Genomic DNA, 27,983 nt, shown 5'->3' on the forward strand with positions numbered 1-27,983 from the left:
AAAAAGTTCCAAAAGGTGAGGAGAAGCCTTTTAAAAAAATACAACCTATATTCACATCCCACAAAACTAGGTATGAAATCTCAAAGGAAGATGCAATCAAGCAGCCTGTGGCAGCGTTGCCTCTTTCTAGGCCCCACAACTTAATAGGAAAGTTGAGTTATGGGGAAACATCATATATGTATTTTAAATGAAATTATTGTGAAGTAAGATTTATTAAAAATTATTGTGACGTCAATCTCCCGGCAGACTTAGAATGAATCTTGAAATCTTGAAATATAGAGAAAGTATATAGCAAAATGTTCTTGATAATAAATGGGAAAGCAAAATAATAACGAAATGTGTACAGACTAACGAAACGTAAAATAGCACAATGAGAAGAATTGGAAGTTAGTGTTTATGGTGTGTCTACGTTGTAGTGTGTGTACTGTGTGTGGTATATACTGTATGTACTAGGTTAATTCTTATAAGTTATATGTAAATTGATGTTAATTGCTGTACAATAAAGGTTGTTTAAAAGAAGAAGACAGTAAGCAGCATCGGAATCCGCTGGATTTCGGAGATGGCGGTGACGGCGACTGACAGATTTCCCCACTCCCTCCAGCCTACCACAATACGAATTATATACGTATAATTATTAATATATATATTGAGTGCCCGATGAAAGGGCCTCAGAGGAAACTGGGACTCAAGGGATCAAGGAACTCTTTCTCCCCTCCGAGCCGAGGGTCCGAAGGAAGAGCCCCGCCGGTCCCACCGAGGTTGGGGCTGCCCTAAGGCTCCGGGCGTCTCCCCCGGAGGGAAGCGGGGGGTTGGGGCTAAGGACGGGCACTTGCTCTCTGTACCTTCGCGGAGGAGAGGAGACCGTCGCGTTTCAGGGGCTGCTCGGAGCCCACCTCTTCCCGCTCCCGGCACAGCTCCCGGGGTCACTCGGCAAGATGGCGGCTTCTCTTCCGGGGCACGACCTCCTTCGCCATGGAAACTCCAAGAAGAAAAAAAACCCACAAAAGGCCCCGGCTTCCCGTTCGGCCCTGAGGCGGAGGGGCATCGATGGAAGAGGATTTAAATGAAGCAGAACAGGGCTGAAAACAAAACCGACCGATTCCCTTCCTGCGCTCGGAAATAATAATACCCTGCACTCTAAAAATATTATATTTTGCTCATTGAAGGCGGCTGCGCCCCTGCTGGGCTGTTTGCATATAGAGCCTCTGCGTCTTAGATGCTTTTATTAAAGGCTCTGTTTTTTTAAGGTGATGTGCGAAGCAAAGATCTGAGCAACGGAGTTAAATTTAGACATTAGACGTGTGTAAGTTCCATTGTTTATAAATAAGGAATTCTCTATGGCAAGGCAGGGGTGTAGATTTATGCTTAGACCTATTGAAATCCACGCTTCAGGTAGTAGTAACTTGGAAGTCTCATTCCCCCCCCCCCCAAGTTGGTCAATTCTTAAAGGTAAAGGTAAAGGGACCCCTGACCATTAGGTCTAGTCATGACCAACTCTGGGGTTGTGGCGCTCATCTTGCTTTACTGGCCGAGGGAGCTGGCGTACAGCTTCTGGTCATGTGACCAGCATGACTAAGCCATTTCTGGTGAACTAGAGCAACACACAGAAATGCCGTTTACCTTCCCGCCGGAGCGGTACCTATTTATCTACTTGCACTTTGATGTGCTTTCGAACTGCTAGGTTGGCAGGAGCAGGGACCGAGCAACGGGAGCTCACCCCGTCATGAGGATTCAAACCGCCGACCTTCTGATCATCCTAGGCTCTGTGGTTTAACCCACAGCGCCACCCATGTTCCCCTGGTCAATTCTTAGGCATGACTAAAAAGAGGCTGCAGTACTAGCCGTGTCTACCCAGCAGGAATAATTCCCAAGGAATTCAGTGGGATTTCCTCCAAGGAAAATGGGTTGCAGTCTTCCTCATTCGTAAGAATAGAGCTGTTGGAAATGGTCCTCCTGCCCAGAACTGGTGGCCTGTGTGGTAAGGTTACCAGATTTATTTATTTTTTCAATGAATCCGGGAACACTTTTCAACTTCAGTCATAATGGATGGATTTTGTCAGGGGACTGATTTGTAAATCCGGGGACTGTCCCCGGGAAAGGGGGACGTCTGGTAACCTTAGTGTGTGGTATAGTGGTTAGTGTCAGACTAGGACCTGGAAGACCAGGGTTCAAATGCCCATTTGGCTATGTAGCTCAGTGGGTGACCTCGAGCCAGCCACTTCCTCTCAGTTTAAACTTGCCTCACAGGATTATTGAGATGAGCGTCGCAACCCTATAGTCGCCTTTGACTGGACTTAACCATCCAGGGGTCCGTTACCTTTTACTTTACCTATTGTGGAGATTAGTAGAGGATGTGGAGAACCATGTACATTATGTTGCCTTGAGCTCCTTGGAGAACAAGCTGGGCTTTGAATGCAATAAATAAATAGCTCTGCTACCCTTTATAGTGGCATCCTTTGCTCCTGTTTCAGAAGACTATGGAGGATGCATTTACTCTTCCAAGCCTTCCCTTCCTAGATCTCCCCATCATGTCTTTGGCTATGTGCCTGATCGAGGATAAAAGCAGCTGGTCTTTTGGTTTACATTGCTTTGTTGACTAGGGCAATGCAGTTGTAGCCTCTTGGCTGCTCCTGCTTGTCAGTGTTTTCAACCAATGAATGAAGTCAGAGCTATGATTTATAAGTGAGTTGGTTTGGATAGACATTTCTGAGGTCCTAAAGAGCTGCTGGTTTACCCTCCTGTTTACTGATTCTGCTTATTTCCTACTCCCTGGAATCTGTATTTTACTTCCTTTTCCCAGCAACCAGGATGCATCTTTCTTGGGCTGGGTTCACCTGACATTGCATAGTCCCTAGAAGTTTCTTTCTGCAAATCATAGTATACAATAAGTATGTTAAAGAATCCCTCTTCTTCCCAAAAGGCAAATGTGAAAACTTTGCAAATGGGCTTAGACACATCTCCTGTTTTGCAGGAACTAAAGACCAGACACTCATTAATAATTCACTGCATAGTTAACAATGGTATATACTGTATTTCTACCCAGAAGTATCTTTGTGTTTAATGGGGGTTATTCCCAGGTAAGTGGGCACAGGATGGCAACTGAGGCTTTGGTTTAGGGTTGACATTTGGGAGGGAAGGGTTCTTGTGTATTTAACAGCTGTATGGCAGGGAGAAATTCAACAGGTTAAAACGTTTTCCTGTGTGGAAAATACAATTATGTGGAAAGCTTCACCATGACTATTCTCTCTAAATTTGTGTTATGTCATGCATGCCCCCATGATAGTATTACTGTATAATTGATAAAAATGAACTGATGTTTTAAACCTTTTCTAGTTGTATGGCTTGGGAAAAATAAGTTTTCAGTCCTAGGCCTTACTTCTCAGTAGGCATGGTTAGAATTGTGCTGTTCATTTTCTCCCCAGCTGCCCAAGAACAAATTGGTGGGCCTCTGCTGTGCGTATGTGCTATAAAACACGCTGAAGTAAAGAAGTAATTACTTCCACTTTCATTCCCAAACAGTAGCTGTATTGATCCTTCAAACTAAAAACAAATCCTCTGTATATTCTTACCTGTGTGTAACCCCATCAGACTCAGTGTGGGTTACATCTAAGTAGAACTGCATAGGTTTGGGAATTCTAATATGAAGTAGTTAGGATGAAAATTGAAGCAGGTTTTTATTTTTATTTTTATTTATTCACACACACACACACACACACACACAGCGCTTTGTTGTGGTCCATAGACCCCAAAAAACATATTTATTATTGTCTATACTTACAGCCCACCCTTCACCAAATAGTCCCTGGGTGGGTTATAAAATTGCCACAATTAAACAAGTACAATTGACATTTAAATAAATAAATAAAATCTACAAAACAGCCAACAACAAAGCAACAAAAGAATAGCAGGGCATCAACTATGACTTGACCCCACTGCCTGCAGTCCCTATCAAATTACTGCTCACCTTAAAAAAAAGAGTGTCCGCCCCTGCCTTAAAACATAACTAACAGGTAGAAATGCAATGGGAGAAGCTTCCCCCCCCCCCCAGAAGTGCATTTCTGCTATTGAATCGGTGCTTGCTGTGAGGCAATTAAATGTACACCAGCATTGCGGAATGGGGTGGAATATGAAGCACTGCCTGGGGGAGGGGGAAGGTAATCCTTGTTTATTTATTTTGTGTGTTTGTTTTTGATAGAGGGTACAATTTCAAAGCAGCAGCAAAACAGAGACCCTAATCCAGCCTACTACTTTAATTCCGTTGTTACATTAATCCCTATGCATTTCTGTCAGTTTTGCCCCACATACAGAGGGTTCTGCCAACAGCAATCACAGTCTGCAAGTGGTGCTCAAGAAGCACTGTTGCTTTGTAAATGAATGTGATATTCTAGAGAAGGACATGAGAGCATAGATATAGGAAAGAATAGCAGGGAAGGCTCCCGTTATGCGCAAGAGCTGACTGTCCTTCTCCCACCCCTCATGCTCAGCTCAGCTCAATGGTGCCGCCTTCTGGTTGTTTTCTTGAAAGCTCATTGCTGACACACTATTCTTGAGAACAGCATTTCTGATTGGAAATTGTGGGAAGGTCAGCAGCACAATAAGTGCTACAAATAAACTTCCACTTCTGTGAGAAGAGCAAAGCATTGTGGACTTGGTTGCTGGACTTCGTGGACCTGTCCGAGTCCATGTGCCCGGATGGAAGAAGAGGTTGCTGAGACATTTATGGCTCAGGGTGATTAAAAAGAACAAAGAGGGGGGTGGTAGTAAATCCTCCTGCTCTTTTTCAGTGTATGTTTTCCTATGAAACGGGAATTACAACCTGCACTGGTGTCAGCATTGCTTCAAATTTGGAAGGTGGTGATATGGTTCACTTTCTGCCCATAGCTTAATGCACATGCAAACAGTTCTGTATAATGAACTTTAAACTTGGATATTCTCACCAGGGTTAAACTGCAGAGTCCATGGGATTTATGGATCACTCTCTTTTAAGAAGAATGTGTATCCTACCCTGCTCCTGATTTTTTTTTGTTAACAGAGAAGGGCCCACACCATCACTTTCCAGGGTGTCTCTGTCTAAACTAGAGAGCTGGATTGCTTCCTTTCTAGAGAGCAGGCCTATGAAAAATCTGGTATAGTCTTGCACAACTATTTTGAGTATAATATCTTTGTGGGGGAAACAGGGGAATGCGTAGTTGTACATAAGGAGTACGTGGACACTGCAGAAAGCATCCTTCCAACTGAAATATCCAGTATTCATGAGAACGTACATATTCCTCATAATTGGATGCTTGGAAGTAATTTTCACTGACGCCCTTAATTCCAATTAATGCATATAAGACTGAGGAACCACACAATCATTATGATTTCCAGGGCTTTTTTTCAGCCAGAACTCTGTTCCGACACCTCTCAGGTGGGCATCATTGCCATTCTAAGAGAACAAGGGAGGCGTTCATGGTGAGTTCCAGCATCTCTTTTTCTAGAAAAATGGCACCGAATATGCAGAAGCATTTTTCAAGGGCTTAGTGAAGGTTAGTGGCCTTCAAGTGTCCTACGCCCAGGGAATCCTTTCCTTGTGGATTCACTTGCATGAAACCTGTTACACATCAGGATTCTATAGCGTATTCTAGGATGTATTCTCAGGGTTGCCTAAGGAGGCAAATGCAAAGCCAAGAGTGTGTTGAATACTTGCTTCCAACTGCACATTGCTGAAAACTGGTAGCCATGAGCAACCTGTTTTTGTTTTTTATCTGAAAACCTGAGCTCTGTGCAACATGATTTGTAAAGGAATTCTGTGCAGGTTGTTTCTGTCGAAATGAGAGACAAAGTAATGACTTCCTCAGTGTACTGTCAAAAGCTAGGAAGAGGGCATCTACACTAGACTGGCAAGTTCTCCCACTGTAGTGCCAAGCAAAGTAGGAACAATGTGGCATGTGGAAACCTGTGCTGATCTTGCTGCTTGGGTAGTAAAGACTATTATGCTTATCATTTCTACAGCACTTTAGAGTGTTCATAGTGGTTCACAAGCATTGGTATCAGTAATTCATTAGTTTATTAACCGCACCTTAACGACTATGGAGTCAAAAGATGGTTAAAGGTAAAGGTAGAGGGACCCCTGACCATTAGGCCCAGTCGTGACCGACTCTGGGGTTGCGGCTCTCATTTCGCTTTATTGGCCAAGGGAGCCAGCGTACAGCTTCCAGGTCATGTGGCCAGCATGACTAAGCTGCTTCTGGCGAACCAGAGTAGCACACGGAAACGCCGTTTACCTTCCTGCTGGAGTGGTACCTATTTATCTACTTGCACTGTGACGTGCTTTCGAACTGCTAGGTTGGCAGGAGCAGGGACCGAGCAGCGGGAGCGCACCCTGTCACGGGGATTCAAACTGCCGACCTTCTGATCGGCAAGTCCTAGGCTCTGTGGTTTAACCGACAGCACCACCTTTGTCCCCACAAAGTGGTCATTGTGGTCCCAAGCTTTAAATGTTGATTCCTGAGACTGGAGAACTGTGAGATGGTGTTTCCAAACTGGAATTTATTGTGGAATTGATTCTGCTCTTATCCACACATGTTTTTCACAGCATCTCCATTGTGATGTCATCAAAATGCCAATACTCCCCTTTTTGACATTTAATCTGGATTTCCCCTTACTCCAGCTAATAAAAACAACCCATTATACATTTGCAGTCACTGTTCGTGTGGAAGCTCATTAGTATTGTTTGGAGTGAATGGGTTTGTCATATTTTGGTGATGTTTCAGGGGCTACTCTCTGTCATCACACCCACACTTCCCTTTACTCCTTATCTGGGCACAGCCTAGCCATTTTGTTTCCTGCAGCCTGATACCAGATGAAAAGCACCCATTTTTACAGATTATTGCTTACTAAAAGCACATCAGTTCAGAGGAGCCATTCTCTCATTTACACAGTAAGCATGACACATTGTCTCATAGACTGTAATCTACATATATAGTGGGCTTTTTAAAAAGAATACTAATAAGGAGGTTTTGCACAAGACCTATTGTGCAAGCCTTATATGAATCAACTAAATATAATGCTTGTGCAATACCTGGTTATTATTTAAATGTAAAAATTGAATGGCAATGGGTATTGTACCCCAAAAGTCTCCATTTTGCCCATTGTGAATCAATATCACAGGCTGGAAATGTTTGTTCTTATATGGGAACTTTGTTCTTCCTGGGAAGTTTTTCTTTCGTATAAGAAAAAGTGTGTATGCACAAATACAAAAATAGTATATCCTCAGAACAAAACAAAAGAAAAGTAGTGAAAGGTGGGGAGGAGTGATTTGAGTGGGACAAAACAGCAACTCAAATTATTCTCTTACAGACACCTGTTTTGTGATCATGTTGAAAACAAGAAGCCCAGTTTAAAATATTATTAAAGCAAGTTTTAGGCAATTGCCATAGTTTTGGAAGTTAAGCATGTCACAAACATGGCACAGCAGCCAAATTATGGCCCAAGGTAATTTTACCAGACATACATAAACAAAGCATTTGGTTATCTCAATACCAAATCATATATTCAGCAACAATATCACTTTTCCTTCTCCCAGGTTCCTGTGAGTCCTAGATATTTTTTAGAATTTGGTATGGTATTTTTGTACCATTCCTTTATTTGGAACCGAGTTGCCTGCTCTACTGGTGTGGCTGTGGTGAGAGTACTAAAGCCTGGGTGTGATGCTATGCAGGGACCGGTTCACATCTGGATTTACAGGCCAGTAGTGTGAGTTAGTGCCAATGGAGGGTTTTGACTGAAGCAGCTCCTCTACCACATTGCAGCTTAAGGGAGTGCTTGCTACTTTGGTTGGGACGGAACCAGAAGTTGAATGTTCTCTTCTGGTATGTTGATTAGGAGGCAAAAATGCACTAACTGTTTTTGAGCTTGTGCTGAATGGGATTTCAATGTGCTAGTAACATTTGTTGGCAGCCCTGGCAGCTTAAGGTTTCCGCTGGAGATTTGTTATGCGTTGTATGTAGTTTGTCTGGGTTTTTATTTTTTTTAATTGCTTAAAAACAACTATCTTACAAATGGTAAGGTGTCATGTTTACGAGCTGCCATTGATCTGCCTCCATTAAAAACAGTTTGCAAAGAATGGAAATATTTTTTTCCATTTGTGTTTGCATTGCACTGGTTTAGCACTGAGAATCTTGCTTGCTTGAATACGGTGGGAAGATGCACAGCAATTGTTAAGGCAGACTTGGTTCCTTAGTGTTCCTCAGATGCACTGCTAAGAAGTGGCTGAGGGGGGCCAGATCTTCTGCACCAAGCCCCTGTTTCCTTCTTTTTAAAAACTTATTTTTCTTTGCTTACAAAGTGGCTGAGCACAGTGTTGATGAGACCCCCAACCACCCATCAACTTGATTTTCCCAGAAGCATCTATACATATAAATTTGTGTATGCAATTATTTTATTAGCAAATTTGTGTCATGGGTCTGTGTCCCAAGTCTGTTAGGCTCTTCTTATGCTCTTAAATAGGAGTGGCCAAGTTTATTAGCTTTTGAGCCACATAATTGAAGTATTTGCAGAATGAACAGAAGCACTGCCTTCTTTGCCTCCATCCCTCAACAAGTCCTGCAGCTACCATTCTTCCCTCTAGTCTGGCCCAACAATCTTTGCCCTGAGCTCCAGAATCTCCCTCCACCAATGAGACAACAGATCACAGTCCCTTTCCTTCTTTGCTAACCATGTCTCTTCTCAATGTGCAGTGTACCTGGGAGAGGAGATGAGGAAGATTGAAGAGCTCGGCCTTACTGCACTAATGAATATGCACACTTAAATACATCATACACAACCCATTCCTGAGCATGCTTACTCTCTGAGGTCCAATGGGACTTTCTTCCTACTAAGTATGTGCATAGAAATGCACTGCAGCAGTGATTGCATTTCTATTTGTTGTCTGAAACCATCTGGGATCTGTGCTTGGAACTGCTTAAGAACAACCTGTCACTGCTGAGCTGTGGCTTGCTTCTCAGAGTGAAGTGCCTGGATGAAAGCACCATGATTAGGTAAAATAAACCGTTAGGACTATTGTTGAAAACATTTTATTATCTGGAACTGAAGCCCTAGCCATTAGCAGAAGAGCAGGGGAGGTGGGAGGAAGTGACTGAAAATAATTTCTTTACTCAGAATTTTACTAAGCAGAGTGTATGGAAATCCCATAAACTTGGAGGGCTTTGCTTTATTGACACAATCTTTCCAGCTCTTTAGATTGCAGTATAAAGTTATATTTAGTTCTTCAGATCATAATGTTCCCAACATTCAGCAAAGCATTTGGGCATGTGCTTAACTTCAGGCCCTTAAGTAATCCCATTGCTGGGCTGCAAAATACTTAAGCATGCCAGTGCGTGGGCTTCTTCTCATTTTGCACTTTATTGACTGGCTCAGAGGTAAGCCCTAATACAGCTTTATGTATGCCACAGAGATTCTCTTTAGGCTGAGAGAACTGTGGCATATACATTTTTAAGCAATGGACTTAGCTATTTTTAGAGGGTTTGTTTCCATTTTCTAAATGCATCCGATCAATAGATGTTTTGTACAACTCCAGAAATACAACATATGCCTATTTATTTCATTTTTATTTGAAGAATGCGTGCAGTGCTATCTAGCAAGAAGTAGAGCCCCTAATGAGCAACTATATATAAGACAGTTTCCGTCTGATTCTTTGGAATCCAGAAGGAACAAACAAGCTTCCTCCCACTGGCTCTAAGATTTCTTTTTGTACATGGTGTTGGAAACTTGTGCATGCAGTAATGGCACTAACAGATGGGAGGTTTAATGCATGAAACCAGACCTTTTGAATAAACATTTGCTGAAATTGTTCCTTTGTGATAAACAGAGGTCCAGGGTGGAAGGAGCACTGGTCTGGCACCAGATGTCTTAACAGAGCAGCATGAGCACTTTCAGACAGTTGCTGGTGAGGCTCAGGTGTGTCAAATCACCCACAGCCCACAAAAGGACAGTGCCCATCCCAGCAGTAGGTTCAGTAGAATCAGTAGTTTCAGAGTAGGTTGCAAAACAATCACCACTCCAAAACAGCCATAGTAGCTATAAACACACAGGTTATTTGTTACCTTTGAACAACAAGCCAACACCACCAGAACTGGCTTATGAATATAAAGAACATTTTTACTGGAATAAGTATATACCCTCATAAACCAACTAGACAATGAGCAAACTAAAGTGCAATGTGCATAATCAAGCCTGGAGATACTCGTAAACGTAGAATGTACCAGTGTCTCTCTTGTTGCTATACTGGTTATGTATGCGATAAATATGTCATAACACAGCTGTGCTTGTGGGATTTTATATGTTGGCAGTACTAACCATGCAATCAGGACTAGAATTTCTGAGCATAGCATAGCGCAGGTGGCGCTGTGGGTTAAACCATAGAGCCTAGGACTTGCCGATCAGAAGGTGGGCGGTTCGAATCCCTTGCTTGGTCCCTGCTCCTGCCAACCTATGGTGACTTCAGCAGTAAGCCAGTTCAGTCTTACTTGCTTTATCAGCTCCTAGAGTGTTATCATAAGTCGGGTAGTAATAACCACTTTGACTGTCATACAGCATGAAATTGAAACCTATGATTTTTTAAAACACTTTTCCTAAATGCCCAAGCAATATTGAAATCATTTCTGTGGAGTGTAAAATATCGAGCTTATTTTATTTCATAAAGGAATAATTGCACAGTGCAAAAGTTTAAAAATGCAATTAAGATCCCAACTTGCAAAGTTTGCCACAGAAGCAGGGCTGCTGTTAACAGGCTGAATATTTACAGGTTTAATAATGGCACCAAATCCCTTTCTCTGAAGTTGTTACCTACAAACCTGGAGCTGAGACAGTGAGCCATATAATCAAAAGCTTTGCAAAAAGAGGAAGCAAAGAGAAAATGTGAACCTTCAGTTCTCTGGGGATAAGATCTATTGTCTGGACCAAAAGTTTCACACTGTTCCTCTTTTGTCACTGCTCTTTTCCTCCATCAGTGGAGTCACTTTAAGCTGCATTTAGGAACTTAGGAATCTGACTTATACCAAGAGAGTCAATTGGTCCACTTAGCTGATTACACTGGTCAACAACAAATTTGTTGTCTGCTGTTTTTCAGCTGATTTAGGACAAATCTGATGCGCTGAATCCAAAAATCACATTGGTTTTGCTCAATCAGGTCAAGTTTTTGAGTTATGGCCACATGTCACTTGTGTGGAGTTATGGCCACATGTACGCTTGTGTGGAGCATTTTAGAAGAAGTTGGGGTGAAGTATGTGCTGGAGAAAATTGGTTATGATCAGCATAAGTGGTTTATTTGTGTTGACCTGAAGATGGTGAACTTTTTGTTGGGACAACAGTCTGGCTTCACCAAGTACCCATGTTTTCTGTGCATGTGGAATAGTAGGGACCGTGCTCAGCATTACACAAAGAAGGACTGGCCTGTGTGGGAGGAATTGGTGCCTTGCAGAAAAAGGAACGTCATCAACGACCCTCTGGTGGACAGAGACAGAATACTCTTCCCACCGCTGCACATCAAGCTCGGCTTAATCAAGCAGTTCACCATGGCTCTGGACAAGGATGGTGACTGCTTCACTTACTTGTGCCAGGCTTTTCCAGGATTGACCATGGAGAAGTTGAAAGCTGGCATCTTTGACGGTCCTCAGATCAGTCAGCTCATCAGAGATCCAGAGTTCGGAAACTCAATGAACGAAATGGAACTGGAAGCGTGGAAGGCATTTGTTCTGGTAGTGAAGAACTTTCTTGGCAACAATAAGGCCAGAAACTACGCAGAACTTGTCAACAACATGCTGACTGCTTTCAGAAACCTGGGCTGCAACATGAGCGTCAAGATGCACTACCTATTTTCACATATGGACCGGTTTCCTGAGAACCTGGGTTCAATGAGTGACGAGCAGGGGGAGAGATTCCATGATGACATGAAAGAGATGGAGACCAGGTATCCGGGTCGCTGGGACGCAGTCATGATGGCTGACTACTGTTGGACTCTGAAGAGAGACCTCCCTGCCGCTGAGCATTCCAGGAGTTCCAAGAAACGGAAGTTCAAGCCCTGAAGTTTGAAAAATGGTGAAGCAACATGCAATTTACGTGTACTTATCTTTATCAATGCCCACCATTCAGTTTACAGTAAGCGATGTTTCTATCAGGTAATCAATATATGTTGTTGGAAAAACATTTTTTTCTCTTAGAAACATATTTAGGATGATGTGTGGACAAAAATCAGCTGAGAATGCCACAAAAATGTAATCGATTTTGTTACAAGATCTGATTTTTTTTTCAAATCAACATAGCACAAAAACCTGACCTGATGGAGAGAAACGGATGCCATTTCCTGATTCAGCAGTGCAAAAATACCCTAAATCAGTTGTAGAAATCTAGACAACATTCAAAAAGTTAAAAATTGTTGCCCAGTGTTATTGACTACACAGACTGGCAGTGGCTCTTGTCAGGCAACAGTCTCGCCCAGCCCCTACCTAGGCTTTGTACCCATAGCAGGTATCTATGATTGAATCATCTGTACACACCAACATTTCCTCATCTAGTTGTAATAGATTGAAATCCTAACCTCACTGAATTCAATAGGGCTTACTTTTGAGCAGACGGGGTTCAGATGGCACTGCTACTTGCTACACATAGCAAAAGATAAACTAACAACATTTGCAATCCTACATGAAGGGAAATTGAACCCATGTTATCATTTCCAGAAGTGAGTAAATTACTCCATGCAGGACACTGGGCAATTCATACTATGAAGTAGAGTCGGGCAGCAGAAAACATGGCATGGAATTGTTCTTATAAGAGGGAGTTCATGCAAGATCATCTATTGTCTGTTAACTGAGTTTGATCTACGTAGGCGCTTCCTAATCCTTCTCTCTCATTAATAACCAATGTAAAGTTTTGTGTGCTTTAGTTGAGATTTGATTTAGAGAGGTACATGGTGCGGAGGAAGACGTTTGTTCACTCAATTAATTTTAATTTTATATAAGTAGTTGCAGAACTGATCCAGGGATTGAAGGGAGAAAAAGGAAGGGAAGTATGTTGGCGATGAATGGGTCCTAACAAATAAGCAGGCATTTACCATAGGTGGATTATTTGCAGAAGGAGGGGAAAATGTTGCTGCATAGTATGAACTTGTCCTATTTTAAGACGGCCTCCAATGACTAACTGAACTTTTAACTAAAGACTGCAATAATTCACTTATTCATTCATCTGCTGTGTATATATTGTCATTTATTACCACATATTTTGTATTATGTCTCATTTGCTCCATCTCCTATCAGAGACACAGTTGAGATGGATGAATGGCACCAAATCTCTCATTCCTGTTTGTCTGACAATTCTGCGTGGAATATTCAGGGGAGGGGTATACATGTATATATCCAGTTGGGAAGCATGTGGTTGCAAGTGGCTACATACTCTGCTATATCTTCTTATGGAGAGAACACAAAATATCTTTAACTGTGCATAGGCTTCCTCAGTTGACTGGGCAATTGTGCTTTCAGGCTAAAGGGAAGGAATATACCGGTACAAACACAGTAAGTTCCAAGCTGAAGGAAACAAGCAAGCTTCCCTCTCCTCTTCCACGAACATCTTCCAGTTTCAGTTGGAAATAAAACCACCACACATGCTCATTTCCCTTTCATGGTTTGTAATTTGTTTTATTTCTTCCTTTAAACATCCCTTTAAGGGTGAAATGAAATCCAACCATTTACAGAGAAAATGATTTCAGAATGTACACTTTGATTTTTCCCTTACAAAAAAATTATTAATAATTGGTATTTATAAATTAGACTTTAAAGGGCTTCTTCAACTTATTTGGCAAGTCCCATGTATTCCTTAGCCAACAGGGGGCACAAAAGCTATTTCTTTGTGCTGGGACAAGAGATCCCGTATCCTTTCTTTAAGAAATGAGCTATTTTCAGGACTTTCCACGGTAGAATGCTGCTCAATTGTTCCCTCAGGAATCATGCTGGATAGTGGTGTGCACCCTTGTTGCAGGTTTTTCTTCATATCTCTTTTAGGCTGATTTACCAGCCTTGTTCCCCCCACCCCCACCTATGAGAGAGTTCTGCATCAAAATTCTCTCTAGCTTCTTTATGGCAGGGGTGGCAAAGTCATAGCCTTCCATATGTTATTAGACTACCACTGCCATCACCCCAGACCATTGGCCATGCTGGCTGGGGTAGCTGGTGGTTGACTCCAACATCATGTGGAGGGCCACTGGTTTCCCAGCCCTACTTTTATAGCGTGGTTATGGCCCATAATGCCTCCCCCTCTTCCCCCCAACAAAACTCATCAACTCCATATTTTCCCTTTTTAAGATCCTTCAGAGTTTGAAAAGAGCTCCAAAGGTTGAGTGGAGTACCATTCCTTTTTTCCAAACCATTCAGTTTAAGGTCTATAAAGCCATGGCACCTTGTCCCTTCCAATCCAGAGTGTGACTACTTCCACATTACTCCAGATCTCCACCAGTAGAGGACAGACAGAGAAATGAAGTTCGGCAACTGCCTAGGAGCAGGCAACGAGTGAAAATTAATGGTATTTCAAGTCTGAGCTCTAGATTCGCAATGAAAATGCCGCAGTTTCACCAGAAACGTTTCAGAACATCCTTATGTGCCTGCTATAGAAAAGAAGTTATGAATCTTCCAGTTTTCCTTTTTCAGCAGCTGAATACCCAGTCTTAATGACAGTATCGGGAAGACAAGGAGCTACACAGCAGAGAGAAAATATCTCTTCCATACGGATACACAGAACTGAAAAGAACAGCCTATCCAGCTCTCTGCGGAGTGCCAACTTTGTCCCTTGTAACTGGATAAGGTGTGAAGTAGCCCCCAAGGTCACAGAGAACATATGAATATGAGTAAGAATTAGTACAAATTAATAACCAGTCACATAAGTTGCTGCCTGTATTGGTCAAGGGGTGAAACGATGCTTACAAGTAGGTCAAAGGAGCTCTTCTCTAATGCTTAGTTCATATAAAGAGCAGATAAGACGAGGAAACTGTTCCTGGACCATACCCATTTCGTACTGCAGCTATGGGATCTTATAGCAGAGTGCTATCTCATTGGTGAGGGTGGGTAGGAATCCCTAGAGACACAAAACAAACAAATCATAGAAAAGTCTATGGTGGCTACAATTCTTCTCCCTCACATCTTTCTCTCACACTGGGAAGTTAGTTTTGTTTTCAGATAAGGAAAAGCATTCAACCCCCCACATACCTTGCAACTTAAAAAGAGGTAGAGTCAAAGACCAATTTCACAACCTCATTTTGTACAAATCAGGTTTGAAGACAGTGGAATGTGGCACTATGGGAGATAGAGCTTCTCTGAACAAATGGGAAGTTATCCTCTAAATCCTGTCTACAAAGTGGGCACTCTCTCCACAGTTACTGGCCATAGTTGCTGTCACTGGCCATGACAATACTTCTGGAGGTCTACTAGGGATAAGTGAGGTGGGTCTGTTGTGGGGGAAATGGGAAAGAGATACTCCCCAACTTCCTCCAGCTATTCATGGAGAGAGGAGACTCAAGCTAGCTCTGCTACAAGTTATATGCTGGCATTCATGAGGATAGTGCATCATGATGGTTATAGTACTATTGGTACACTTGCAAGTAGCAATTACGCAGCACTATAACAAAGACTGCTCCAAACCTTTCTGCATAGCAAGAAAGAACTCTGCTAATACTTTTAAGTCAGCCCACCCTTTGCCCATTTGAAGTGGCATGAGTTATTCTAAAAACCAAAGTTCTTTCCAAACACTCATCAATACAGTTAAGACACGACGTCACTGCAGCTGCAATGCTGAACACAAATTCTGTGTATACATTAAACTGATGGAGGGGCAGGCACTAAATAACCACTTGCACACCATCAGCTACTCGTTAGTATGCAGCCACTGACACACTCCAAAATGAAGCTGGCTTTGCCCACCAACCACACCAAGGGCTCATCCACACTTATGTCTGCCCCACTGCTTTCTCATGGGAAAACCGATAGTTTAGTGCTGAATTGGAACAAACCGCAATTGGCAAAATCACTCAGACCTCTGGCTAGAAAGCAAGCGACAACCGGAAGTGGGGACGGACCCTTAATTACCTTTGTAATGATGTGCAAGGATCTCAGATTCTCTACGTGGTACCAGCTGGGTACAGTCTTATTACAAGATGGAGGCTGTGCACACCCTGATTTTTCTACATCAGTTCCTCTACAATTGTGCCTAAAGGATCTTCCATTAGGGCAGGTTCTTCAATCATCTCGGAGCTCTCCTCTTCTACCTGTTCCATACACATTTAATATTTGACTCACTCATTTTCCATTGACTCTGCAAGTCAAGGGGTAAAATTAGGTGCCTAAATTACTGGCTTGCCAAGATACTTCCCCAACATCGTTTCTCCTTTAGCCACTATTGGCCACCTCCCACCGGAATGCAGAAGTCCAAAGGCTTTTCTATTAGTGCAAAGTTCCTTAATGTGGGACTCTGTTCCCACTACATAATAAATAATTAAATAGAGGGTTCTTAAACTGGAAATGTTAAAAAACACACACCATCGTACGCAAAAGGCAGTCCTATTTTTAAAAAAGCAAAGCTTTTACTGTAAATTCTCCTTTTCTTCCCCTACCCCCAACCCAAGAGGTCAGTTTCAAGTTTCACTTTGGTGCAGTCAAAGAAGGGGACCAGAACAAAGAGTTCTTTCAGTGTCCCAAAGGAATTCAGCGCTAACTTATCCAATTACAATGGGATCTGTTGCTTGCACACAACGGGGCGGGGGGGGGGAACCCCCCCACCCCAAGGAAGGGGGAGAGTTGCGGAAAGTATAACGGGGCTAGGAACAGCCTGGCTGTCTGTGTGTGTTGCGCTTTTCAGTGACAGATGGAGCCTAGAGACAGCAGTGATGGGAGTATTACGAATTCATGAGCAGTAATTGTGAAAGCCCTAGATGTGCACAAAGCATGCCCTGTAGAGCAAGTGCAAGGACTGAAATGAACAGCGGGCTGGATTGGAGGAAGGAGCTCGGTTTGCAGGAAAGCAGCACAGTGCTGAAGATATGGTGAAGTCATCCCCTTGGTCCTCATTTCTTGAAGGGCTATTTTTCTGAATTTTGTCCCAACACGCTGCAGGCTCACAACCAAGCACTGCAGCATAGCCAAAGCTCACATTCTCCATGTCCCAAGAGCTGGAGCCCATCTCTCCCCCCTCCCCCTCCCTTGCCTCTCAACACACATCAGTAGTGAAGGAACATACTGCAACGATTGTGTTAGGCAGGCTGGGTCATGAGAGCTGAAGGTCAAAGCCTAGATTCCCATTTCCTCCAAAGACTGAAAGAAAACTATTCCCTCTGTGTAGTGGGCCTTTGTATGGCAGTACTGGGAACCAATGGTGCTTAACAAACCTCCATTTGTCACCAGTAGCTCCTTTGCTATTGCTGCACATACATTTTGGAATAGCCGCTTGAGATCTGCTCCATCAACTCTACACCCCACTGTGCCCGCTGTACCCAGTATGGTTCAGGATCCCTCTCCTTTAACCCAATGAAGATCTTCTCAGAGAAAAAGCATGCAGCCCATTCCATGGGTCATTTTAGTGCAGCCTTCTCCAACACGGTGGCCTCAAGATGTTTTGGACTGTAATTCCTATCAGCCCCAGCCAGCATGGCCAATGGTCAGGGATGATGGGAGTTTGAATCCAACAATACTTGTAGGGCACCAGGTTAGAGAAGGGTGGTCTAATGCTTCAACAGAGAAAGGAACCATGTACAAAATTTAGCTTTGCCTTAGAGTGGTGCACAGAGTTAGGTTGGCATCACCAGCCAATCCATTCACCCATCCAACAAAAAGAAAAGGGGCTTCAAGTGAGCTCAGCTTTAGGCCGGAATATCCTTCATTTTAAAGGCATAAAGGTCAATTCATACAACCATTTTTGCATGGCACAGCTAAACGCAAGATGACTTTGGTTGTTACAGGGAGCCACTTCTCCCACCACCCCTTGGCTCAAACCCACAGGCCAGAAAGTTTGCCACTAGAAGAGGGGTAATCATCTTGAGCTATCCAAGCATTCACAAGACCAGCAGCTGCACCAAAAAAGAAGAGTCAACGCAAAGGGATTTCATCACATGAAAATGGTAGAGCATGAACTGGCTGAGCACATCATGGAGACAAAGCATTAGGAGTGATGCCAAAGGAAAACTATAAAGAAGACACAGCACTTTCTGTGTCTTTTATAGGGATCAGGAATAATGCATTTGAAGGGCAGGAAAGACAAAGGGAACGAGAGAGAGAGAGAAAACACACACACACACACCACACATCTGAGTAACATACTGTTCCAGTGGCAAGGAACCTGTGTGCACCTCCTATTGCTGCACACACATCACCCATTTTTTGCAGTTAGCATAGTAGCTCACTGTTTAATATATTTCCTTAGCAGCAAACATAACATGGGGTTTACAATACATTTCACCCTGACTCCATATAGTAACTTAAAAGAGACATAGTGGAGCCTCTTCACCAAAGGAGAAAGGATGCACACCGTAAATGGAATACTTAAACGCTTGGCTCTTACATCAGCCTCATCCGCCACACACCCTGTCCCCTCTACTTGCCTATGCAAACCACATTATAGGCGTGCAAGTGCTAGACTTCCAATATAGCACTGTCCTCAAAATGGTGGCATCACAGAGCCAAGTACCTTTACACCTCTCCTGTTCCAGAAGTAGTAGAATGGGCGCTGTAGCTTTAGCATCCTAATATCTCCTTAAAAGCAACTCTAAGCATGACATGCACACTGTTTTAACTGAAAATGTAAACAGCACATTTTGTTGTCATGGAAGAGAGAAAGTAGGACCTCAGTGGGCATTCCCCTTGCAAGTCTGTGGGCTACAGCCCTACTGTCATGTTCCTTCCACATTAGAGACTGGCTACCAAAACTATCCATTTAATGAGCAAAACCAGACAGCTTTTCGACCTCCATAGTCTGCCACTTTGCAGAGAGTTTTTCCCTGAATGTTCATCATCACCAGGTGGAAAGCAGAGTTCTTTGGTGCTACCGTGCTCCCAGTTTGTGTGCACACCCACACTCAAATGTAACAAACACACGTGGCAAAATATACATATCCTAGGCAGACATGACTCCTGGAGTCACCTACGAAAGTTCTTTCACACTTATACACACATTTCCTAGTGAAGCTGCCACCCACCTGTTCTGGCTCCAAATAAAGAGCATTGTATCCAGAGACACGGTGCTCTTTGGCCAAACACCACCACATGCTCTTGAAACGACCAAGATAAGAAGAATCCACACATCTACCCTGACCTCTGTCCATAACCTCTATGGGCTGAACAAGTGGCAATATGCTAGGAGAGCAGAACTTAATTGGACACCCATTGGTTTCAAATGACTCAGATGAACATTGGCTTTTAGCAATGGAGTTTGACATCACGCCCACCTAAACTACAAAGACTGGAGGCTTCTGCACCCTCACACATCCAGCTGTGTGCTCCTTCTCATCTCCATGTCACACAGAGAGGCGCTACCTGTCTTAAGAGTTTTCTTCCATCCCACAAGAGAGGTGAAGGAGCTGTACCTCCTGCTGGTTCTCAGGGCCAGTCCCTGCATCCTCTGGTCCTTGTTTACATGGTTTGGAATCTCCCCCCCACCCAGACACACCCAAGTATATTTTCTGGGATGGGGCAAACAGAGGCTGGAGAGAACACACACTTCTCCAAGAGGAGTGGGTGGGGAGGGGGGGGGAAGAAAAACAAAAGACGTACCCCACTTCCCCCTTTTTCCATAAAGTCCCATGCAAGCCCCACTCCCCTCACCCAGCCCCCTCTGCTTTCTGGTAAGGGTTCTCCAATAAGTAACTAAACCGCTGGTAGTTCTTCAACAGATATTTGGGGGCATACATTTGTTCTTTGGGGTCCGCAGCAGGGTACTCTTGGGTGGTGCCATCAAACCACCCGCCAGTCCGAATTAGCTCCCGGATATAGTTAAGGTCCCGCTTGTCCTCGTAGTCACCCCAGCGGGGGAAATCCCCATTCTGGGCTGACACCAGTTTGAAGTAGATTCCTTCTGGTGTAAAGCACCAAGAGCAGTGCCAGCCAGCAAAATGGAGCGGGCTACCCAGTGACCACTGCACCAGGATGTGACCTGTGCTGTTTTCATACTGCCGAAAGCCTGGCATGGTGTAGTACTCCCTCCGGCGCAGGCGAATCCCATCTGTGGCGTAAACAGTTTGGAGCATCCCCACCGTGCAACCAGAAACCACCTCCAGGGTGCCGGGCTGCTTCCAGAAGAATCCGTAGAGGGACTTGCGCATGTGGAAAGCAAAGGGCTCCGTCCAGCCATCGTAGAGTTTGAGGAAGAGCACGCCGTCGCGGGCCGGGATCTCGTCGGCGTCGTCAATTATGAAAACGTCATCGGGCCGCAGATTGCGGAAGCGGGAGATGCCATCCCGAGTCAGGAAAGTACGCAGGTAGTCATCGGCAATCCAACCATCCTGGCGCCCACCTGGGGGGAAGTGATCCAGGAAGACATAGAGCAGCTTGTGGCGGATGTAGTCAAAGGAGCCATTGAGAAGCATCTCGCGGAACTTGAGGGGGCGTGGCTCACCGTATGCGGTGAAGTTGGACTCACAGACCACAAAGGCATCTACCACATCGCCCAGCTCGTGGAAACGCACGTCCAAGAGGTCAAATTCGTGGTTGACGTTGATGGCATTAATGACTCTCCGAGGAACCTCCCGCGGGGTCAGCCGGTCTTTAGTGGGGAGGTTCGAGTACTGGACCACGGTGGGCACCCCGCAGCTAGGCCCATGCCAGCCAGGCAGGCACACGCACTCCACCCACTTGCGCCGCTTTGTCCCATTGGTGCTCAGAGGTTTCCGGCCTGTCCGCCCCGAAGCAGCTCCTTCTATTTTCTCCTCTGGCCGGCCCGCTAGTGGCTTTTCCAACACCTTGGTGCCTGGTTTGAAGCAGACACCGCCAGCTTTGGTATGCACAAAGTATTCCGTCGTGTCTTCAGGCAGCACAAACTCGGCTCTATGCAGCTCTTCGCCAGCTCTGCTTGGGGAGAGGGGCTGGAGCAGAGGTGAGTGGGAGTACAGCGGAGTACGGAGGAATTCCGGGCCCCCAGGCTCAGGGCTGACCTGAGGTGTGACGGGTGCATTGTTCCAGAAGAAGTTGGAGACCAGGTTGGGGCTAAGCGACGCCAGCTCCCTGGGGAATGTGACATAGGAGAGGGCCTTCAGGAAGTGAAGGAAAGAGATGAGGCAAAGACCAGCCATGCACAGAGTCAAAAAGAGTTTGTGGCGTCTCATCTTCATCCTGGGATGGGAAGGAGGGAAGACAAAGGGAAAGAAAGAGAGAAGTTGGGTTAAATATTTCCTAGCCCACAGAGATTGTTTAATCATTGGTTGGGTAAAAAGCAGCAGTGACATCAGGGGCAGAAGCCAAGCCCCCCCCACCACCACCCCACTCAGCAGAATGAGCTAGAGGTCCCCCTGTTGTAAACAAAAAATGCCCTTTTCCCTTATGGGGTATCCAAGAGCCCATATAGAGTCCTTACATAGGTTCCCTATTGGTATGGGAGAATAACAGAGGCCAACCAGAAAATATTGAGAAGCAAAACAGCTAGTAAGCTTGATTTTTATTGATCTGTTGCAACAGGGTGCTCCTCTCACCCGCAGGAGAGAGGAGCAACCCAGAAAAATGGCATGCAAGGCCTTATAAAGACTTTTAAAATTGCCACCCTGTAAATCAAGACCACCCCCAGAAACATCATACATACATCACAGAAGGAGTGTAACCTTGTCAGCTTCGCCTTTGAGCAAGTGCCACCGACTGGGCTCAACCTCTTCAAACCTAAGACCCCCCCCCCCCCAGATACATCATATCTACATCACAGAAAAGGCAGTCTGAACAAAATTTGAATGTTGTTTTTCTCTCTCCTGTTCCTATTTATCTCCTGTCTGCCAGGTTACTTGATTGGATTGCCTGGGGAGCCTGGCCATTCTTTTGTAGTAATAAATACTTAGTTCCTGGGCCATGTCACAGGCTCACACCCTATTCATATCTTAAATGTGCCCTTAAGACAGGATTTGTGAGAAAAGAGACAATGGGAGGTTTCCCACTTTGACCTTGCGGAGAAAACATTGGCTCAGTTTAGGAATCAAAATGGTTCCAGGTTGGTCTTCCTGTGCTGATCTACGTACGTGCCTGGTTGGTGCACTTATGAACATTACCATATATCTAAGACCATAAAATTCCTATCACACCCCTAACACACGAGAGCTGGATTACCACATTTTGAAGAAAGTGAAGGAATACATGTTTACGATCTAAAGATGGAGCCTTCCATAAGACTATTAAGTCCAGAGTCTAAAATTACAGTACTTAACTGCACACAGTTAAAATGTTGCAGGATGGGAAGCCTAACCAGGGTTAGGCGTTTTTCCTCCTGATACGGAAGGGGGGGGGCACGTCTCCCCCATCCTCCCGTCGGACGGCGAAGGATCCGAGGCAATGACCTCAAGAAAGCCGAAGCCCCTGAGAACCCTCTTCGCCCCACACTGTTGCTTAAGCACCACACTTTACCCTAACCCCACAAATAAAGCGTCCTTTTCTATTTCTCTATTTACGGGCGAAATAAGCCCAATATTCCTATGCCTTCCCTCGCCCTATCTAGATACTGAGTAGACCGTAAAGACTACACTCTCCGTTGCAGTCTATGGCTGCGCTTTAGCCAATCAGAACCATGCATTTGCCCGTGCAGAGCTAGCTCAGCTAGCCTTGCACGCCTCATTTAACCTCTTGACAAGCTGCTGACGGCTCCCTGCTGGGAGAACAATGGAACCGAAACTCGGGAACTTGTAAAAGTGTCAAAACCAGTTACAATGTATCCATTTTGTTTCCGATTTCAATAATCAATATAAAATGGACTAAAAAGGACTAAAATGTTCAGAAATTCATATAAAATCAACCGTAGCTCCGATTCTCTTGTTCTTGGTCACAATCAACTCAGTCTCTCCAGGACTTCATGACACCTTCCCCGCCTCCATAATTCCCCAAGCGAAGGGTCACGTACTCAGGAAGACCTTAATCCGACCAAATCACTCCGTCCAGCCCTTCCTCCGGGCAATGCCAGGTGGCAGACTATGTACATATGGACTATTGTTCTCTCATCACCGGTACTCAGGATGCGCTTATCTATGCATATCCCGGACTCTGCATATCTCCCCCTCCTTCCTCTATGTGTTAATCCTGTGTAACCCAACCTCCTCCAAATGTATTCATGACGTGAACTATGTAACCCAACCTCTCTTTAATGTATTCATGATGTCAGTATGATGTATTTTGCACTGTATCATGGGACATGGAGGGAACTTTTAAAAGTTCTTGCCACCCCTTTCTCGGGGTTCAATCTCATCTTGAACCTTGTTGCGCAATAAACTGGGATCTCCTGCAGCTTGCTCCTGCCTCCGGCTGATCTCATTTTCCTCCACAGGGACCCGCGGACTTAGTCCGACGAGCTGGGTAGCAGAGCATCCTCGTGCCCAGATTTTCCGTAACACTCCTCACAGATTTAAGCAACAAAGGTTCAGCAAAGGGCACTACATGGCATGAACTGAGTCCCGACAATCCTGTAGAAATGTACAGCTCATGAAATCAATCCTGGGGGAGATAATAATTCTGTAGAAATTTACAGTTCTTGCAGCTCTCCTCTACCAGTAAACCACAACCCAGAAACCTGGGCTTAGCTTGGTTTCCAAAATAGGGCGGAGCTTATATAAAGTTCTGCATTAACAAAGACCACAATGCACACCTAGCTGGCAGGAAAATCCATTCATAAATAACAGGCTTAGCTTTTAGTTCAAGCTCAGCGTAGGCTCGGCTTAGGTTTTAAATGCAGCTTATTAGCGTAAAGTGTAGGTACAGACCTCAGTTTGGTTTGAAAAAACAGCCTACAGTTTCAAAAGCTAGAGTGCAAGTATTAAAAACGAGGCAGGTTTACAGTGAACCAAAGCTTTGCCTTCCAGAGGGACTTGTCTTTCTCATTCCTGTTTTCATTCCCTTTTTCATTCCTGTTCACTTTCTATCCCCAAGGGACTCATCTGATCAAAACCCCCCATTAGACCACCATTCACTAGAACAACTCCTGTAGTTGATCTACGCACCCTTTAAAAAAAAAAAAGGTCCCCTGAGACTATTTGGCTGCAGCACAAATTGGGGGAAGCTAGCCAGGTATATAGCAGTGAAGGCAAGGCTCACAAGGAGCCTAGTTCTCTGGGCTCAGCCCTACTGACAAGAGAAGCAGGAGTGGGAAAGGAATGAGAATAGGATGTTACCTACTCATTTTGTTTTACTGCTATTTGGCATTATGAGCAACTGGAAGGAAAATCGATTCTGAACTTATTTGTCTTTGCCCTTTGATAGGTATTTTATCTGGTTGCTGTCAATCTGTGTAGATAATGTTTTCCTGCCCTTTTGTCTTATTCTGATGCATTTTATCTGGCTAAGTTTGCAGCTCACAATTAGCTACTGTTTCTGTTTTATCTAGCTGAGGAGGATCAGCCTGTGTCCCAACAATTATAATGATATTCATGTGTGTGAGTGAATCAAGTAGTTCTGGGCAGGGGGAGAAAGAACAGCAGGGGTAGGAGCTTCATGTCTTGCTGTTCAGTGAAGTGTCTTCAGTTGTATATGTTTTCTTTTTCTAAGAAGCGCACTGCTTAAAAGGTCTTGTAATGAAAGGCAGTCTATATCCGAACTAAAGCTTTTTGCTGTTGGGGGCAGATACCAAAACAAATGATCTAAAATACTTTTGGTGATATCTAGGGATTGCTACGCTGCCATTTTGACCTGGATGTGATTATTCATGGTTTAATAATATCAAGATTTGACTCCTGGGACATGACTTACACAGTAATGGCCCTGAAAAGCAATGGAAAATGTAAACTGATATAAAATGCTACCCGCCTGGTTATTCATTTGCGATAGGTGCTGTTTCTTAAACTTTTCATAATCTGCACTGGCTTCCTGTTTCTAGGTTCAGCTCCAAGTGCTGGTTCTGATCTTTGCAACACTTTAAAAAAAACTTGAGATCTAAGCAGTTTTAAGGTCTGCATTCCCCCATATGTACATCCTTTTGTACTCTGTCCAACATCTGAGTACACCGGCCAAATGACGTGTGGAGAATACATGCCTACTAAGAACAGGGCCTCCTTGGTTGTGGTGGCAGTTGTATAGTTTGCCACCAGGCCCCAACACTCTGTTCCTAGAGTTCCCAAACTATACTCCAGGCACCATCAGCAGCCCACGAGCTTCATTTAGGCAGTCTCCAGTGTCTGTGGATTTGTGGTTGGAGACGGCACTCCCATCGCATTAAATATTCTTTTAATTGTATTTGATTTCTTTTGATTTCTTAATATTGTTGGTGTTTTATTGTATTGCAATTTAGTTCAAATTGCAATACAGTGCAGCATATCATAAAGAAAGAAAAATATAATTAAAAACCATACAGTATCTAGCACAACAAATTACAATTTCTACATCAGGCGGAAAAGTCATTAAGTAGTCTGCCAAGACACTCAGCAATCTTCAAATGGTGGGGAACCACCAATTTAGTTTTTCAGCTTTGATTTTATTTTTTTTACTAGTAATAATAATAATTTATTTATATGCCACCCATCTGACTGGGTTGGTTAATTAAAACATTAAGTGCTGTAAAACATCAAACATTAAAAACTTCCCTATACAGTGTAGGGCTGCCTTCAGATGTCTTCTAAAAGTCAGTTGTTTGTTTCCTTGACATCTGACAGGATGGCGTTCCACAGGGTGGGTGCCACTACCGAGAAGGCCCTCTGCCTGGTTCCCTGCAATTTCATTTCTCGCAATGAGGGAACTGCCAGAAGGCACTTAGAGCAGGATCTTAGTGTCTGGGCTGAACGATGGGGGGTGGAGATGCTCCTTCAGGTATACAAGGCCCAAGCCATTTAGGGCTTTAAAGGTCAGCACCAACACTTTGAATTGTCCTTGGAAACGTACTGGGAGCAAATTTAGATATTTTAGGACTGGTATTATATGGTCCTGGTGGCCAGTCGCCACATTCTGGACTAGTTGTAGTTTCTGAGTCACCTTCAAAGGTAGCCCCACATAGAGCGCATTGCAGTAGTCCAAGTGGAGATAACCAGAGTATGTACCACCCTGGCAAGACAATGCGCAGGCAGGTAGGGTCTCAGCCAACATACCAGGTGAAGCTGGTAGACAGCTGCCCTGGACACAGAATTGACCTGTACCTCCATGGACAGCTCTTAGTCTAAAACGACTTCCAAGCTGCGCACCTGGTCCTTTAGGGGCCCAATTACCCCATCCCTCCCCCATTTTGTGAGCTGCTTCTTTTTCAGTTTTAAAACGGGCTACAAGTTTAAATCCGAGGGTACTGCTTTTGCTGCTGGGGACTGATTCTGCAGTAAGGTTGATACTGTTCTTCTAGGTGTCAGAGAGAAAATTCTGTCTTTGAAAGGACAAGAACAGCTAATGCAAAAGAAGAACCCGTTTCAGATGTCACCACACTGGCAGAAACCGCTATTTGCAAGAACTACTATTTGCAAAAATTGCAGGCCAGCTGCAATGCAGAAAAGACAATTTATGTGAAGGACATCAAGGCTAGTTTAAGGATGCTCATCAGTAATTGGAAGGTAAAAAAAAGGCCTTACTTTCTATTTTTGGTAATGTTTGCAGGATGTGGCTGAAGATGGAACAAAACCCACAAAAGTAGTTCAGTACACCTGGGACGCTCCCAGACACCAACTGATATTCATAATATTGGATTTTTAGTTATTATTGTTATTATTATTTATTTATTAAATGTGTATAGCACACTTCATCCAAAGATCAAAAATACAAAATAAAATAAAATAAAATAAAAACAATAGAAACAAACCAACAACCTTCCCCGCCCCCACAAACATGCTTTTGCCTGATGCCTGAAGATATGCAACGAAGGCGACAGGCGAATCTCCCTGGGGAAAGCATTCCACAAACAGTGAGTCACTGCAGAAAAGGCCCGTTCTCATGTTGCCACCCTCCAAACCTCTCATGCAGGTGGCACCTTAAGAAGGACCTCAGATTATGAGCACGGGGTCCAGTCAGTTCACTTTGAATTGGGCCTGGAAACTAATTGGCAACCAGTGCAGTCAGGCCAGGATCAGTATAAAGCAGGCAACTCTTTATTTGCGCAGGGGTTGCATTTTGGACATTCACACCCGTCAGCAGAGTGCACACAAACACGCTCTGCCCTCTTCCGGGTCCAAAATGACCTATGCATAGGTGGTTGTGTGTCAATGAAATATATGCAGAATGGTCACCACCTGTAGGCTCAAACCATATTGCCTCCATGAGCAATCTGGCTGTTGAATTCTGCACCAGTGGAAGTTTCTGAATCATTGTAGTTTTAGTCATTGAAAAATTGATCCAGCAAGTGGACAGTTGATTCTTAACCTACCAGTGGAGTGACCATCCTATCTATATCTAGAAACTGGGTCCCCATGACCAGTTCATGATTTTTAAAATTAACAATCATTTATAAACTTCTCTTGACAATATTAGTCTTTTGTTATGGGGTAACAGGACAATCCTATGCAGTAAATCCAATAGAGTTTACTTCCCAGTATGTATGCTTAGGAATGAAGTTGTATTGTATGAATATGCTTGGCTAAACATCTACTGGTTATTCTAGCAACATATTTTTATATTAAATGTCACTGAAACATTTTATTCAGAGATTTCTTTGTTTAATCAGCATATCTCTTCATTTTATGTGTAGCCCATATGAAATTCTGAATTATTGTTGTTGGCGTCCATCTGTTGGGAGTGCCACGTAATCTGCCTAATTTAGAGGCACCTTCCTACTTGCTCTGGTTCATGGCTCAAAGGGCTTTGGGAACAGCAGACAATCTGGCAAATAAGAGTTACGTCAGA

The 27,983-nt window shown here is 43.9% G+C and overlaps 2 protein-coding genes and 1 long non-coding RNA gene across 5 annotated transcripts in view; 2 read left to right on the top strand and 1 right to left on the bottom strand.

Annotated features, from left to right (window-relative positions):
- Positions 1-1,608: 1,608 nt before the first annotated feature.
- Positions 1,609-19,753, top strand: LOC310658497. The gene is made up of 2 exons (XR_014502349.1): positions 1,609-9,017; positions 13,512-19,753. It is a non-coding gene; the product is annotated as an uncharacterized lncRNA (long non-coding RNA).
- On the top strand, positions 11,271-12,411 carry LOC310658492 (uncharacterized protein). The gene is made up of 2 exons (XM_083400471.1): positions 11,271-12,075; positions 12,300-12,411. The coding sequence occupies exon 1, from the start codon at positions 11,322-11,324 to the stop codon at positions 12,060-12,062; it is 741 nt and encodes a 246-aa protein (XP_083256597.1). The 5' UTR covers positions 11,271-11,321; the 3' UTR covers positions 12,063-12,075; positions 12,300-12,411.
- Positions 13,641-27,983, bottom strand: part of MGAT3 (beta-1,4-mannosyl-glycoprotein 4-beta-N-acetylglucosaminyltransferase) — a 50,255-nt gene continuing 35,912 nt past the window's right edge. For 2 of the 3 annotated variants that reach the window (XM_083400458.1, XM_083400459.1), the window contains exon 2: positions 13,641-21,329. In XM_083400458.1, coding sequence (XP_083256584.1) covers positions 19,823-21,328 — 1,506 coding nt within the window. In that variant the 5' untranslated portion in view covers position 21,329 and the 3' untranslated portion in view covers positions 13,641-19,822. The remainder of the gene's footprint in view (positions 21,330-27,983) is intronic. The other variant, XR_014502346.1, reaches the window with a different exon arrangement.

Source organism: Podarcis tiliguerta (genome assembly GCF_965153285.1).
Source record: "Podarcis tiliguerta genome assembly, chromosome: 10".
Classification (NCBI taxonomy): domain Eukaryota; kingdom Metazoa; phylum Chordata; class Lepidosauria; order Squamata; family Lacertidae; genus Podarcis; species Podarcis tiliguerta.